The sequence below is a fragment of the Homalodisca vitripennis genome, chromosome 4, assembly GCF_021130785.1.
Source record: "Homalodisca vitripennis isolate AUS2020 chromosome 4, UT_GWSS_2.1, whole genome shotgun sequence".
NCBI lineage: Eukaryota > Metazoa > Arthropoda > Insecta > Hemiptera > Cicadellidae > Homalodisca > Homalodisca vitripennis.
The window spans coordinates 134,958,566-134,975,282 of NC_060210.1; the positions used below are offsets into that span (position 1 = coordinate 134,958,566).

Genomic DNA, 16,717 nt, shown 5'->3' on the forward strand with positions numbered 1-16,717 from the left:
GAAGTTTTACAATTTTTGTTAAATTATTAAAGCTGCATGAATTAAGTTGTATAAGTTAAACTAAAAAATATATCTTCTATTTAAGTAAATTTAAATATACCTGCTGACAAAAAACCAGTTATACTTGACAATGAGATATAGGCTTAATACAAGATATAATATTAGCTTAATAGATATATTAGATATAATTTTATTTCAAACTTACCCAAGTCCATTCACGAAGAATTTTTCTGTAATGTAGTCTTTACAATTGGAATTTTCAAAAGCCAAGTAAAATTTATATTTTTTGTCGAGGAGCTCAAAACATTTTTCAGCCAAAGAACGAGGACATTTGTGCTTTCCACATGCACCATATATGTCGACCTGGCAAGTAAGAGCAAGACATTATTAATACACAATTTTATTTGATTAAAAAATTACTTATGCAACTGGTTAGCAACAATATACATTCATAAAAAGAAACATTCTTTTCAATTCTTACTGGATCTATTTTATAAATTATCTACAAACAACACATTTTATCCATAACAAATTTATCTAATTTTTAATAATAGATCATATATTATTTCATATAGATTTAAAATTTAATTCTTTTTAAATTGTTAAACCTCAGGACACATGGCAAAAATTTTACAGTTTAGCAGATGCAACTGGTCCCTTACACTAGTTGTCACATAGACTCAGAGGGTTAAATAAATAGATATAATTAATCCTAATAACTTTGTTGATGATGCAACTCATTAAATTAATTTCATGTCAATTAGAACATGTTGTTTTTCCTGGTAACAAGAAAAATATTTTGAATAAGTATATAGTATGCTAAAATAAAATTTTAATTAAAAAACACAAATGACGTTCAAGTGAGTCATTGTTAATCTAATAACTTATTTTGTTCTTTCTGGTATGCAAATTCTCTTTGCACGGATGTTAACTGCAAAATAAAATAAAAATTATAAGTAAGTTTTAATAAACAATGATAATAGACCAAACTATATAACAGAAAATCCCTTTTTCCAATTTATTAAATGAATTGTTCTATATAATGACTTTATAGTACAAAGTTTTCCACTATTTGTAAATATTTAATTTATTTTGATAATAATTTTCTGATATTATGACATGTTAAGCATCAATAAGGAAGCCAGAAGGGAAATACTTCCAACATAATTTACAGTGTAAAAAGAATTTAGCCAGCTTACAAAAACTATTTTAAAAACTTTGTTTGACGTTTGTTTTTATCGATGGAAGAAGGATTGAGAAGGAAACAGGATCTTTTCAAACATTTGGTGATACAAAAAATCAACACTGAACAAACACTGAGCAAATGTCCGAAAAAATCCTGTTCCTTTCACATATTTTCAAGAGTACTAATATTATCAAACTGAAGTATAGATAGAGTTTAAGATAGTTTATGGATTGAGCTGTTAGTATTAATTTAAAATAAAATACCTATACTTTCGTCAGCTAAGTTACTGACCTGAATATGCTTCTGTAGCTCTTGGGCGTACTGGAGTCTTCCGTTACGAGCACCGCAGTTGGACACGAACCAAGCGACCTTGTCCGTTTTGTTGGCGGCAAAGTCTCTGAGTGGACCTTGGAACTCAGTGACTGCCGCATCGTGGTAGACCCACTTCTCGTACGGTGCAACGATATCACTGTCACTGCGGTATGTTGCTGTCCAGTTGACCAAGTCATTGTACTTAACATGTGCAGTGTGGTATGGACACTCCAGTAGATACAGTATCCATACCTGAAAACATTGACAACTTTCAGTGACTTTCCCGCATTTAGATTGATTGCATTTATAGATTTAATACCCAGCAGGTTCAAACTAGTTTTTTTTCCTTAGGCTTGTGGGAAGAATTAGGCTCAATAAATACCTTGTTAAAGCAGGGGTTGTTTAGCTCTTTAGATAACTCCGTTAACCAAATCTGCTCTCACTTTTGGCACTCTTTGATGAAATACTAGCTTTAGCCTTATAAGTGATTTGAGAAAACATAATTCTATTAAAAGATTTTTTAAACTGGCAAGTCCTTTTTTGAGAAGAGTTGGAAACTGAGCTTACACCATATGTTGGCCTGTTTACAAGGGTTGTGAAGTGTACAAGTATATTAACCTGTGCAACTTAAATCCCATCTACCTTGTTTTTTAATATATTTCCCTCCAGTTGGGGACATTATCCATAGTAAGATAATTTCAGTAAGTAGCAAACAATATTGTAAATGCTACATCAATTTAGAATTACAAATACAGAAAACCTTTAATTTTAGGATATTTTATATGTATATTTTGATCTTACAACTAAACTTACTATTTGATATAATTAAAAAATGTTCATCTACAAGAAACTCTACTGAGATTTATCTTACAACATAAAAATATGTTAAAGTGAAAACACAATATTTATTTATCAATATTATTAGATAAATAAAAATAAATAATAAATTATTTATTGATAATCTTTAAGATAACAAGTAGGCTCAATTACTGAAAATGTTCATAGTTCTAAACCATAAACCTCATGTTGGACTTGATTAAGTTGTCTGTCCCCACAAGTAAAAAGTGAAATTATTCCACTGTGTACATGGTTTATTTCAGGAACCAGTTCTTTATTGCTGTGTTTATTTTCATATCGCTATCTTGATTTTTCTTGATTTCTTCTGGCAGAGCATTAAAGAGTTTTTTTCCCAGCATATGTTGGATCTTCTCAAATAGAGCTGTTCTCTGAGGAGGTAGTGTTAAGTCTTGACCATGTCTTGTATTATACTCATGGAGATCACAATCTCGAAGAAGGTCTCTTGATAAACAGTACAATGTTGTTTTGCAGAATATTTAGTGAAGTCACTGTCATTTTTTTAAGTAGCTATGCAACTTTCTCTAGGTCATAGCTCACCCATTAACTATTTTGCTTTCTTCTGAATTTTGATGACTTTCAATGGGTTAAATTGAGTTGTGCCTCTCCATGCTGTTATCACATACCTGTATGACTTTGTAAAGATACCATATTATTATAGATACAGTTTAGTGATTTATGATTGTAATACCATAAGTAAATTATTGAAAAGTAGAGTTTATAGTCTATACCTGCTTTGCTGGCCGCTGAATGCCAGGATGTACAAGGTGGTCTTTGAACAGGATGGCGTCAGCATCCTCAGCATCTACCCGGTTGGCGGAGAGAGAGCAGGTGTTGATAGGACACTCAGCAAATGTCTCTCTGCCAGCCTTGAGCCCCCAGGATGTCAACCCATTGAACATCAGGATCTTGATTACAATCAAAACATCATTAATCACTTACAAAAACAGTTGCTAAAATTCATCTTAGGTTGAGCTGTTAAATTAATTGAGAAAGGTCTCAACTGTATATCCTTTACAGGAGTTATGAAGATCCTGCTAGACTTTCTATGTTTAGTGGAATACTAGTCCAACGATCACCTACTAAATGTGCCTAAAAATGTTTTACAATGTAGAGTCAAGCGGTTAATGAGAACATTGACAGAGTACAGCAAGTTGAATGAACAAACAGAATGACACAGATTAATGATTGATGAGATTGAATTTGAAGTAACTTTATCACATGGTAGTATCCATAGCATTCTTCTTGATCTTTTGAACATGCTTTGAATTTGTTTGCAAATGGTTCCAAAAATGTAACTAATCACCACAAAGATGGAATGTTAATGGCTAGTTAGTTCATTTTTATGGTCGATGCAAACAAGGACGTAGCCAGCAAGGGGGTCCAAGGAGTCCGAACCCTCCCCCAAATTTTCAATTTTTTCAATTACTATTTTAGTAAACGACTCTTATTATTTAAATAATTCAGAATTACTGACATGTACTGCTGAAAGATTGTTCTTAACAAAGAAACAGGTCAAGAACTTTTGAAGGAACAAAATGGGCCCTTACTCTCCACCATGGAAAAATACCAGTTGTCTGGACCCCTCCAAATTTGTCCTGGCTACGTTCTTGGATGCAGATCTGGATTTTCTGAAAAAAAAACTGTACTTTTGACGAAACATGGTATTTTCTATACAACCCTCAAACAGAAATGTCAGTCCTCAGAATTGAAAACAAAAACATATCCAAGGAAAGAAAAACTTCACTTGGACAAAAGCAAGGAAAAAGTTATGCTGGAAGTGTTTTTTTTTTTACTAAAAAGGTTTAAACCAGTACAAGTCAGAGTTGACAGGCAGTGACTAAAGACCTTTATATGGAAATTCTTATGCACTTAAGAGATGTCATCAGGAGGAAACTGAGAAATGGGCAGGAAACAATTGGTTTTTGCTTCATGACAACTCCTCTGAACATCAGTCTTTGTTAGTGCATAATTATCTAATTGTCTAGTCAAGAACAGTGTTACTACTCTAGAACATACACCCTACTCGCCTGACCTGGCACCATTTCTTCCTGTTTCCGTGGTTGAAAACATCGTTGAAGGGAAAACAATTTGCAGATGCTGAGGCTGTCAAAGGGAGTAGCAACGAAAACAATTACAGAACTTTCACATAATGGTTTCCAAAATTGTGTTGAACAGCTGTATGAACATTGAGCCAAGTGTTCCATAGCAAGAGGAGTATACTTTCAGGGAATACAGATTTATAAGTTTTAAACCAACATATGATAAACAGTTTGACATATGATTGTTGTGAGAATCATCAACTATATAAAAAATGTGTACAGTGTAACCTAAAAATGAATTGAAACATCGCCATTTTGTTCAACAGTCAAGCAGCAGTTGAAAAATTGAATGATTTAAATTATCCCATCATAACTTCTGATATGATGTGTAACTGTAAGCAGACCCTCAATGAGTGGGACAAAATAACAAACTTTGTCTCCCCTGGGAGCAGAGACACTTAGGAGATATTGAATGAAATAAATAAGCTGACCACTCAGTCAGAAAAGAGGTTTCCACACATCTATTAGGACCTGAACTGGGATGTATGTTGAGTACTACAGTCTTCAAAAGGAGATTCTGGGAAGGATAAGGTTAAGAAAAGAATAATCTTTTAGGCATTCACCCTAGAAATATAAAATATTTTGAAACTTTTTCACACAATAAACAGTTTGATAAACTTGATAAATCGAGATTAATCAGGAGTAAATTTTGAGAACCCAACCATAACCAGATGACCATCTGCTAAATCTGCCTAATAATTTTATAAATAGGTGGTATGATTTAGAAAGGAACTGTCACCACTGAGCACCAAGGATGGGATGGAAATAGAACATATATTGATGTAGCAGTATCTCCAGCTTGACATATGAATCAGAGGGTATTGTCAGATTTATATGTGTGTTTCACAGCATTGTGTCATTACTTGCATTAAATTATGAATTTGTGGCAAAGTTTCTTTTTGATCTACATAAAAATACGTAAAGGAAATATAATGAACAATGTGAAAATCACCCCACAAATTAAATTCATCATCGGTAAGGTCAACAAACATAGTGTTCAATGCTTGTCATATCAGTGTACAGAACTTGTTGGATTGATAAAGTATAAACTTAAGTACATAAGATACTACTTTATATACAAACAAGTTGTCAATGTGAAATTGTATAATATTTTTTTTATATTAATTAAGTATTTGGTGACAAGACAATCTATGAGATAGTTTTGCATAGAATTGATATTGAACTATTTGTAAATGCAGTCTCCAAATTGACAATAAATAATAAAAGAATGAAAAAACAACAAATTCTTGTATAGTTACCTTTTTAACTTGCCCCGGTTCAATGGGCTCTGGAGGGTAAAACATGAGTTGGTTCTCTATCCTATCTGCTCCTCTGTCCTCTCCTGGAAACAATTTGGCGATCCTGCGCCCTGAAAGACTGATTTTGGCAGGTTTTGGTAATCTCTTCCCCTTGGCCATGTACCAAGGTAATGGCTCCTTGGCGAGGGTCGTGGTCTCCGTTACCTCCACATCCGCAACTGTCGATGTTGTTGACTAACAGAACAAACCATTAAAGTTTTCATTTTAGAATAGACCATACAAAAACTGATTGATATTTATAAAAAATTAAAAACACCTTTTGTTGTTATTCAGTAAAAATACAGAAAGGAAGTTACCTATTTTTAAATATATGACATTTTAAAAGAAATTTGGAAATCCAAAGCTAACAGGACTAAACAGAATGAAGTAAATGAGAGGATTTAGTCTACTAAAGGTTATCTGGCAATCTCGCTAATTGCAGTACACGAAATCAATCACTTCAGAGCCAATCAATGATATGGAGTTACTTTAGAGGATTAACTTACTGTTAATACATATAGAACAAGGGATAATTACTGATTAGAAATTTTAAAAGTTAACCCTTAAAGAGTTACACTGTACAGGAAATTTGAAAGTGTGCGAAAAAATAACAATTTTGAATGGGCATTCCAACAACAATTTCTGAAATCTGATTGTACCTGTTATTCTTAAAGAGTAAAATACATTTTAAACGCATAATCCAAATTTTGGTTTTTAAGAGTTTTTTTATATGCTATTGGAATTTTGAATCACTACACTAAACATTTTTATGGTCTAAACCCTCTCATGTTGATTGAGTAGAACATGAATATTGAAATTATTTGCCATTTTTAAATCAGGACAATACAGAAATATTTGCCACTTTTTAGTTTATATTTTTTACAAATCTTACCTTAAGCCTTGACCCATAACTCACTTGGACTGAGTAGGTGAAAAGTACAAATAACACATTTAATAATATCTCAATGCTTAAGAAAACCATTTTGATGCTGAAAAACACAAAATTATACAACACTCATACAACAAAAAGATGGATACAGAAATTAATTAATGAAAACATAATCACATGCTTCTTGATAATTTTAAATTGATAACAAAGATTGCTAAGTCAGTTGTATTGTGACCCCACTCTCACTCATAGTGTTTTGTATGGCTCCCGTAGTTATTCCGCCCGTAGCTGACAATTTTCCGTAACCCTGTTCAATTCTTCCGTCGCTTTTTCTAATACTGGGTCAACTGTTTCAAATCTCGTTCTTTTCAAAGCTGACATGACTCTAGGGCACAAAAAAGTCACAGAGGGCCAAGTCGGGTGAGTATGGTGGATGATCTAAGACGGAGATGTTGTGTTTGGCCAAAAAACGTCTTCACTGACAAAGTTTTGTAAGTTGGAGTATTGGCGTTGTGGACAATCCATGACTAGTTTTTTCCTCAAATCGTTCCGTTTTTTCTGTACACGCACACGTAGGGCAGTCTAGTCAGGACGCTAATGTAGTAAGTCTGACTAAGTATCGGTAATGTAGTCGAACAACGTTACCGATATTTTCAACGCTAGCATCAGTTTTTGAAGACATAGTCTGGTAATGCGTGTGACGTCATTCGTGTCTTTGAGGCCATCTTTAAATCGTTTTAAACCACTGAAACCTTTATGTTTGTGATAAAAAGTCGTCACCGTACATTTGTTGTAACATTACAAATGTTTCACTTGCAGATTTTCCAAGTTTTAAAGGAAATTCGATGTTCAATGCTGTTCGTTCTTTCTGGATACTCAAAATTTCTCCAACACAGAGAGAAAAGGTTAACTACTTATAACTGGCGCTACGGATAAAATAAATACGGGATCTAGACGAAACCCAAAACTGTTCAAAAGTTCAATGAACTATCTATACAGTAGTAGGCCTAACTAAAAAGTTGTATATGAGTAAGAATATGTTTCATGCATTTGAAATATTTAAGAAGATTTAATTTTAAATAATCTTTATTTTATTTATGTTCTAAAGCTAAAGCATTCGACTGCGTTGACCATGAAATACTGCTTGACAGACTAAAATATCGTAGCATCCGAGGCGTGCCGCTCTTATGGCTTAGATCATTTTAAAATCAGAGAGCTCAAGTGGTTCAGATATCCAACCAATTCGACTGAGTTATGGAGTTCCTCAGGGCTCAATACTCAGTCCAATCCTTTTTTCTGTTATACGTCAACAACGCACATTAATCTCTGCTGCATGGTAAAATCGTGCAGTAAGCTGATGACAAGAGTTTCAGAGATAACTCACAAGAAGGTTTGGAGCAACAAACCTTAGTCGATGTCAACAATTGTGTTCAATACTTCAACAGCCTCAACCTTCAAACAGACTCTTCCAATTCCAAGGTGATGAATTTCTCACTGCACTGCGCCCAGTGGACTCCCAAAGTAGGTCTCACAAAGTAGGTCTCCCGTCATATTGGCAGATTCCATATTGGAAGGTCTACTCCTCAAAATTCCTTGGATTACTCCTCGATTGAGGTTTGACATGGAATAATCACATTGACCATGTGTGTACAAAACTGTGCTCAGGAATATATGTTTTGAGGTCCTTGGCCCGATACTGTCCTAGTCATTTACTGATTGCAGGCATATTATGGGCTAATTCACCCCTACCTTCCCTATGGAGTGGTGATGTGGGGGGCCTGTGCAAGCACTCATTTCCTGAAGGTGCTCAAAAAAAGCGATTCGTATTATCGCAAAGTTGAATTTCAGAGTCGTGCAGGACAACATTAAAAAATTTACTTAACAACATTAAAACTGTTAACTTTGCCCAGTCTCTACATTTTGGAAACAACTTCTTTCTGTGTGTCGAAATGTGCCCTAACCAGGAGACGTGACATACACGGGTATGAGACTCGAGGCAGAGATAACTACCGTACTGGAAGACACAGAACGGTGGTTTATGAACACTTACCTTCGTAGGCAGGTGTTCATTTCATCAACGGATTACCAATTCTATGAAAAATGCCCAAATGCCCAAAGGCGTCAAAAACTCGTTTGAAGCGCTTTCTGTTGTCAGATGCATTCTACAGCGTTGGCGAGTTTCAGGCTTTTAATCGAGAGACCGCCCAATTCGATTACTGATTCCAGTGCTGCAAGTGGTTTGAGATTGGTGAAGGATGAATGAGACTTGAATGTATGAACAATGTTTAAAATTTGGGATGTGGTGGTTAACGAGTGTTACGAATTCAGAATAAATTATGACGTTTGCCATGCAATGTGTAATTGTCACGAGCAATAACAGATTTGATTTTTTGTGTGCGTGTGCGTGCGTGTGTACATATATTTGTTTCTTATTTGGTATGTCTGAACTGTCACTCGATCTGCCTATATTTTTATATTTAATCTGTATTTAAGTGACTCAACTCACTTGGGTCCATGACTCAAATGGTCCAAGAATGATGGACTCGAAGAGATGGGCTCGCTTGGTCTTGGGATTGGTGGGTGAGTTGGCGCCGTCCTCCTGGTGGGCGACAAGATTCACGACGATGAACAGAAGGGCGGTCACACAAAGTAAAGTCAAAAAACAACGTCTAGTGGAGAACCGCGGCAGCATGGCGCACCATCTCAGCTGACCATCGTGGCCTACACAGAAAACATTCCAGTTAAATACCTACTGATTTTTTTAATAACAAATTCAAAATAACTAAAATTATTTGGCACAAATTAACGAAATTGCTTGAGTGTTCGTTTAACTTGAATAATACTCTTGCCCAAAAAAATATAAAACAAGTTTCACTTGAAAAACTGACCACAGCACAATCTGATGGCCAGGCCTAGTATTACCATTTACAAAAACAGCAGTGAATTGTTGACTGGTCCTGGTTATTAAACCTTATTGAGACATCTAAGTTTAGGTTGTCTTTGCTCTTTACAAATCTTCCCTTACTCTACTGAACTGAAATAATTGCAAAAGAAACTTTCTTCTATTTGATGCCCTGTTATATAATGTATATAGTATAAATGTATTTTATACAGTAAAGTATACCAGCTGTGTCTCGCTTGTAGATTTACAAGTCTTTTCCAAAAGAAGAATGACAGATTAGAGATGTTTACAAATTTATTTTTGCATCCTTTCATGTTTATCAATATCAACCAAATCCAGACATTTCTCTAAGATTAATAACTAGAAAATACAAAGAAATTTGCTAAGGTTTCAATGTGTAATTAACACACATCAAAAACGTTTTCTAGTTTTCGATATTTATATCGATTATTTAGACAAAATCTTCAACTTTTTGTATTTCTTCGTTCACGCACTCGAAAAGTATACACACTTTACAAAAGATTTAATAGCATTTGGTTATGTATAACCTTTAAAACAATACATATTCCATAATTCTAGGATGAAAAGTCCGTAGAAGCGTTAAAAGTTTAAAACTATTTAAAGTAAGTTTGAAACTCAAGAATGTTTTATACAGTCGGCTCACAGTGGGCCAAGATGCTTTAATTAAGAGTGGACTTATATACAAACAAAAAGTATAAAAAACTACGTTCAATGAAAAAAAAAAAAAAAAAAAAAAAAAAAATAAAACAATCTACTCGAAATATAATGTATTTTGGATTATTTTTATAAGGCTAAACGTGCCGGGATTAGTTAATTGAAGTAAATTTATTTTTCTTTTTTCTCCTAATTTTCAACTAATTCTAATTTCAAAAACTGATTTGTAAACTAGATTACCATAGAATTTGATGCATAGAAGTATTTTATTTATTATAACGATATCAATTTATAGAACTTTATTTAAATTTGAACATTAAAATTCGCAAGTAATCATTTTGTGGAAAATATTTTGTATTTATTGTGATATTGATTTTTTAATCGGAAGATATTTACATACAATCTAGGTAGCCGCATGAGCAAACGCTCTAAAAGTAATCAGCATTAGTCACGTGACCACTTGACGATGATCTCACATTATTCCCGATGACAAATCGATAAGTCTATTAGGAAACCACTTTTTAATTGGATTTTCCAAATGCAGGTTTTAAAACATTAACTAACAATCCATATCCAATACTTGAAACAATTTTGGCCCAGCAAACTCAGTTGAATTATATGGGTAATAAAAAAAAAAATAATTTCGTGTGTGATTTTTTTGTAGAAAAAGGACAAATTATTAATATGATTAAGATAACTTAAATGTGTTTTAGGTATTGTGTAAGGTTACTACTTAATACACTAATGTGCAAATAACATAATAATCAATAAATGTTTGAGCCCTCCATCGTTATAAAGTAATACAAATATGATTTAATAAATGTGTTTCATATACAATAAACAAACTCACATAAATCTGATCAAGATGTACGAACACATTTTACGTGGAATGAAAACGTATGAGTGTTTTTAACGATATGTACAACAAATTTAAATTGATTGAATGGTCATTTGTTTAATAAACATGTAAATAATAGTCATAAACGTAAAAAATAATAATCTTAGACTTTAAACTTAAATTGAACGAATTATATTACCAGGCGTATTAGGTGAGAAACAATTGAACTGTTTATACTATTAAAACAAAACTGCACTATTAAAAACAATGTGTAGCAGTGCAGTTATATAGTGGGCACCGATTTTAAATCAATATCAGTACTATCATCGACAATAGATAAAGTTCTGCCAATAAGCAAATGTTATGATTCAGTTACGTTTATTCGACAAACGTTGGTGGTAAGAGAGATATGGGGACATTATAATTGATACTATTCGAATCACATCCATTGAACAGTGGCGTTTAAAATGCAACATTATGCCAATCGCATAATGGGCAGTGGCCCGTGAGGACGGACAGAATAAGGCTTAAAAGGGGAGAACATCACTAAAAAAGGAATTTTTTTTTATTTTACTGAAAAATTCTTGAGTTCTTCCTGAAAATGGTAATATATAACACTTGGTATTTTAAACCACGGAAGATCTTGATAAAAATAAAAATATATTATGTGTTCAAGTGTTTTAGCGCATTTTCTGTAGAGAAATCGTCCCAGAACTCATACTTCTGTATTCATTCTCATACATATTTTATTTACTGGTGTTATTTTTATACTCTATGCAGTTTTATGAGATACTGTACTGTCACCAGCTACAGCTGTATTGTAGTCTTGGAAAGTTTTATGTTTATATATATTATGTGCAGTAGTTTGTTTACAAACAGTTTTCAAGTGGTTGTGAAGTTTGAGCTTATTAATTATAATCAGTTTTGTGTTTGAATATGCCTAAATGACTAAGTTATACTAAAAGAAGAACATTCAGAGGGAATAAATATACTAAACAAACAACATTAGACATTAGAAGTAATGAAACTGCTGAGTCTAGCATTAGCTCAACTCTAGGTTATGGAAATCCTAGGCCTAGTTTTGAAAGTGCATCAAAGAAAAACTTTCCTATTTGAATAAGCCTAGTAAAGAAATTGAAGACATATATCAATCAAATGTTGTAAATATTATTGTTGATGTAAATACACTAAGTACTCTCAATACCTTATGTAAATGCAAACATTGTGACTCTATTGGCAATTTAAAATTTTCTGAAGACTCAAGTAAAAGAAAAGGTATTGTTTCAAGTCTTATTATGCACAAACTGTGCTAATAAAGTATCAAAAGACACATCAGAAAAGAAAAACAAACTCTACAAACTAAATACTAGGTTTGTTTATGGTCTACGTTGCATAGGAGTACGCCTAGCTGGTGCGAAAAATTTATGTACTATATTAAATGTACCTCCTCTAAGCAAGTCTAGAGGCTACAAATGAGATGAGGGTGAAGAAAAGACAATGTAAAAGGAAGCTGGAAGATGCAGAGAACCAAGGGACCAGCCACTATGGTGCTGGAGCATTCTAAATTTATTTGTAGGTCTTTTTACATATGATCAACTACTATGTTTATTTCAATTGCCGTTTTCCGAAAATTGTGTTTGTTGAACTTATGTACCTGTAGCTCAGCTATTGTTTAAGTTAGAAAGATGAAATTTTGTATGCTATCCCAAGGTACTGTTTAGCTTATCTGGTAGTAAAATCATGACTATATCTTACATATTTACTGAAATAAATAATAAAAATCGTAAATTAGTGTGGTAAAAAATTACTTGTTTATTGATAATGCAATAAAATTGTTTCTATTGCTCTAAAATGTTTCAATCTACTACAGGCTCATCTACTAACATACCAGAACATACTGTAAAAATTGTATTGTAATATCTTGACTGGTTATAGAACTGCAGGTACACGAAGTTAGTAAAAGTTCTCATATATTAAGCATAGGCGACGTTCTCCCCAAAAGGGGATCGGCCTCTTCTTAAAAAAAATCGAGCTCTGACCATGTGTATTACTTTGATTACACACACATTGTGTGACAAAGTATCTAAAAGAGGCGTTTGTTGTTTTTGGTATGTTTGTATTACTCGGAGACCATAATATCGCAGTCTATTACCCGATATAAGTAAGTTAAGTTTAGGTTTCTTTTTCGAAACAAGTGCTGGGTTGCCTCGAACCACCGAAGCCCACACTGATGGCCTGTGACATTTCCGGTCGGTACTTTCCTGACCTCAGATCACGTGCCAGATCGTCGAACGTGACCTAACGTTGGAAAAGTAACAATCGGAAATGCCACTAGTCATCAGTGTGGACTTCGGTGGCGACTTTGGCGCTACCCCACACTTCTGGCGCAAGGAGAAAATATACCTCTTGATAGTACCTAAATTGAAGCTCAGATCACGATTACCAAAGGTTGTAACAGTTTATATTTATAATATGTACATATGTATTTACCCATTTACATTGCGTAGTAGATAAGGTAAATGTGGCCTCCGTTTGATACCAAAGTACCTTTTTTAAAAAAAAAATTTTTTGTAGTATAATATCTTTGCTCATTTCAAAAAACTTACATAAATACATATTCATATGTTTATAGGCATAGTAGGTACATAATTTATTAACTATACCCAGTATTACAATTATTAATTTAAGCAATATTCTTTATAGATTACTTATATAATGTAGATGTACTTGAGTGGCCGGTGAAGAGTTACCACACAATGTCAGAGAGATCTATTAGAGTTATAGTTGATTTACGATATCAAAGATACAACATCTAATAAAGTTTAAAAACCGTGAGCTAAAAATATAGGATTGCCTTTATTTTGGGGGAGGAGAAGACAACCATGTCCGCTAGTTGACATAAAAACCCTAAAGGGGACAAAAATACTAAACTTGTTCTAAATATCTCCACATGATCTATTTTGTACGGACTATTATTGCACCACTTCTATCCGAGTGGAGTGGCCGGTGAAGAGTTTACCACATAATGTTAGAGAGATCTATTAGAGTTATAGTTGAGAGTTGACAATGTAACAAACGTGTTCGATGTTGTACCGACTAATATCGCAGCACTTCTGACAGGAAGTGGAGTGGCCGGTGAAGAGTTACCACACAATGTGAGAGAGGATCTATTAGAGTTGTAGTTGTCAGCTGACAATGAAACAAACGTGTTCGATGTTGTACCGACTAATATCGCAGCACTTCTGACAGGAAGTGGAGTGGCCGGTGAAGAGTTACCACACAATGTGAGAGAGGATCTATTAGAGTTGTAGTTGTCAGTTGAAAATGTAACAAACGTGTTCGATGTTGTACCGACTAATATCACAGCACGTCTGACAGAGTGGAGTGGCCGGTGAAGAGCTACCACAAAATGTGAGAGAGAGATCTATTAGAGTTATAGTTGACAGTTCACAATGTAACAAACGTGTTCGAAGTTCTACCAAATACTATCGCAGCACTTCTGACAGAGTGGAGTGGCTGGTGAAGAGTTACCACACAAAGTGAGAGAGCATCTATTAGAGTTATAGTTGTCAGTTGACAATGTAACCAACGTGTTCGACGTTGTACCGACTACTGTCGCAGCACTTCTGACAGAGTGGAGTGGCCGGTGAAGAGTTACCACACAATGTGAGAGAGCATCTATTAGAGTTATAGTTGACAGTTGACAATGTAACCAACGTGTTCGACGTTGTACCGACTAATATCGCAGCACTTCTGACAGGGAGTGGAGTGGCCGGTGAATAGCTACCACACAATGTGAGAGAGGATCTGTTAGAGTTATAGTTGACAGTTGGCAATGTAACCAACGTGTTCGACGTTGTACCGACTAATATCGCAGCACTTCTGACAGGGAGTGGAGTGGCCGGTGAAGAGCTACCATACAATGTGAGAGAGGATCTGTTAGAGTTATAGTTGACAGTTGACAATGTAACCAACATGTTAGATGTTGTACCGACTACTATCGCAGCACTTCTGACAGAGTGGAGTGGCTGGTGAAAAGTTACCACACAATGTGAGAGAGGATCTATTAGAGTTATAGGTATCAGTTGACAATGTAACCAACATGTTCGATGTTGTACCGACTACTGTCGCAGCACTTCTGACAGAGTGGAGTGGCCGGTGAAGAGTTACCACACAATGTGAGAGAGCATCTATTAGAGTTATAGTTGACAGTTGACAATGTAACCAACGTGTTCGATGTTGTACCGACTATTATCGCAACACTTCTGACAGAGTGGAGTGGCCGGTGAAGAGTTAACACATAATTTGAGAGAGGATCTATTAGAGTTATAGTTGACAGTTGACAATGTAACCAACGTGTTCGATGTTGTACCGACTAATATCGCAGCACTTCTGACAGAGTGGAGTGGCCGGTGAAGAGTTACCACACAATGTGAGAGAGCATCTATTAGAGTTATAGTTGACAGTTGACAATGTAACCAACGTGTTCGATGTTGTACCGACTAATATCGCAGCACTTCTGACAGAGTGGAGTGGCCGGTGAAGAGTTACCACACAATGTGAGAGAGCATCTATTAGAGTTATAGTTGACAGTTGACAATGTAACCAACGTGTTCGATGTTGTACTGACTATTATCGCAACACTTCTGACAGAGTGGAGTGGCCGGTGAAGAGTTACCTCATAATGTGAGAGAGGATCTATTAGAGTTATAGTTGACAGTTGGCAATGTAACCAACGTGTTCGATGTTGTACCGACTATTATCGCAGCACTTCTGACAGAGTGGAGTGGCCGGTGAAGAGTTACCTCATAATGTGAGAGAGGGTCTATTAGAGTTATAGTTGACAGTTGGCAATGTAACCAACGTGTTCGATGTTGTACCTACTAATATCGCAGCACTTCTGACAGAGTGGAGTGGCCGGTGAAGAGTTGCCACACAATGTGAGAGAGCATCTATTAGAGTTATAGTTGACAGTTGACAATGTAACCAACGTGTTCGATGTTGTACAGACTACTATCGCAGCACTTCTGACAGAGTGGAGTGGCCGGTGAAGAGTTACCACATAATGTGAGAGAGGATCTATTAGAGTTATAGTTGACAGTTGACAATGTAACCAACGTGTTCGATGTTGTACCGACTATTATCGCAGCACTTCTGACAGAGTGGAGTGGCCGGTGAAGAGTTACCTCATAATGTGAGAGAGGATCTATTAGAGTTATAGTTGACAGTTGGCAATGTAACCAACGTGTTCGATGTTGTACCGACTATTATCGCAGCACTTCTGACAGAGTGGAGTGGCCGGTGAAGAGTTGCCACACAATGTGAGAGAGCATCTATTAGAGTTATAGTTGACAGTTGACAATGTAACCAACGTGTTCGATGTTGTACAGACTACTATCGCAGCACTTCTGACAGAGTGGAGTGGCCGGTGAAGAGTTACCACACAATGTGAGAGAGGATCTATTAGAGTTATAGTTGACAGTTGGCAATGTAACCAACATGTTTGACCTCTTCGGTGTACATTGTTGTGTGCATATTTATGTGTGTTGGTTATCTGATGTAGCGATCACCACGCTAAAACCTCAGTCATGCTTCCGTTGTTTGCATCTGTAACTATGTGGAAACTGTATTTTATAATTTAGGTTATTATTTACGCAACA

General features: G+C 35.0%; 1 protein-coding gene across 4 annotated transcripts in view; it reads right to left on the reverse strand.

Annotated features, from left to right (window-relative positions):
* Positions 1 to 16,717, reverse strand: part of LOC124360225 (glycoprotein 3-alpha-L-fucosyltransferase A) — an 83,628-nt gene that overhangs the window by 7,910 nt on the left and 59,001 nt on the right. For 3 of the 4 annotated variants that reach the window (XM_046813645.1, XM_046813647.1, XM_046813646.1), the window contains exons 2-6: positions 9,149 to 9,363; positions 5,715 to 5,948; positions 3,085 to 3,261; positions 1,478 to 1,750; positions 206 to 363 (exon numbers count right to left, since the gene is read on the reverse strand). In XM_046813645.1, the coding sequence (XP_046669601.1) occupies positions 206 to 363; positions 1,478 to 1,750; positions 3,085 to 3,261; positions 5,715 to 5,948; positions 9,149 to 9,363 (1,057 nt within the window). Of the gene's footprint in view, positions 1 to 205; positions 364 to 1,477; positions 1,751 to 3,084; positions 3,262 to 5,714; positions 5,949 to 6,645; positions 7,170 to 9,148; positions 9,364 to 16,717 lie in introns of those variants that run through there. The other variant, XM_046813648.1, reaches the window with a different exon arrangement.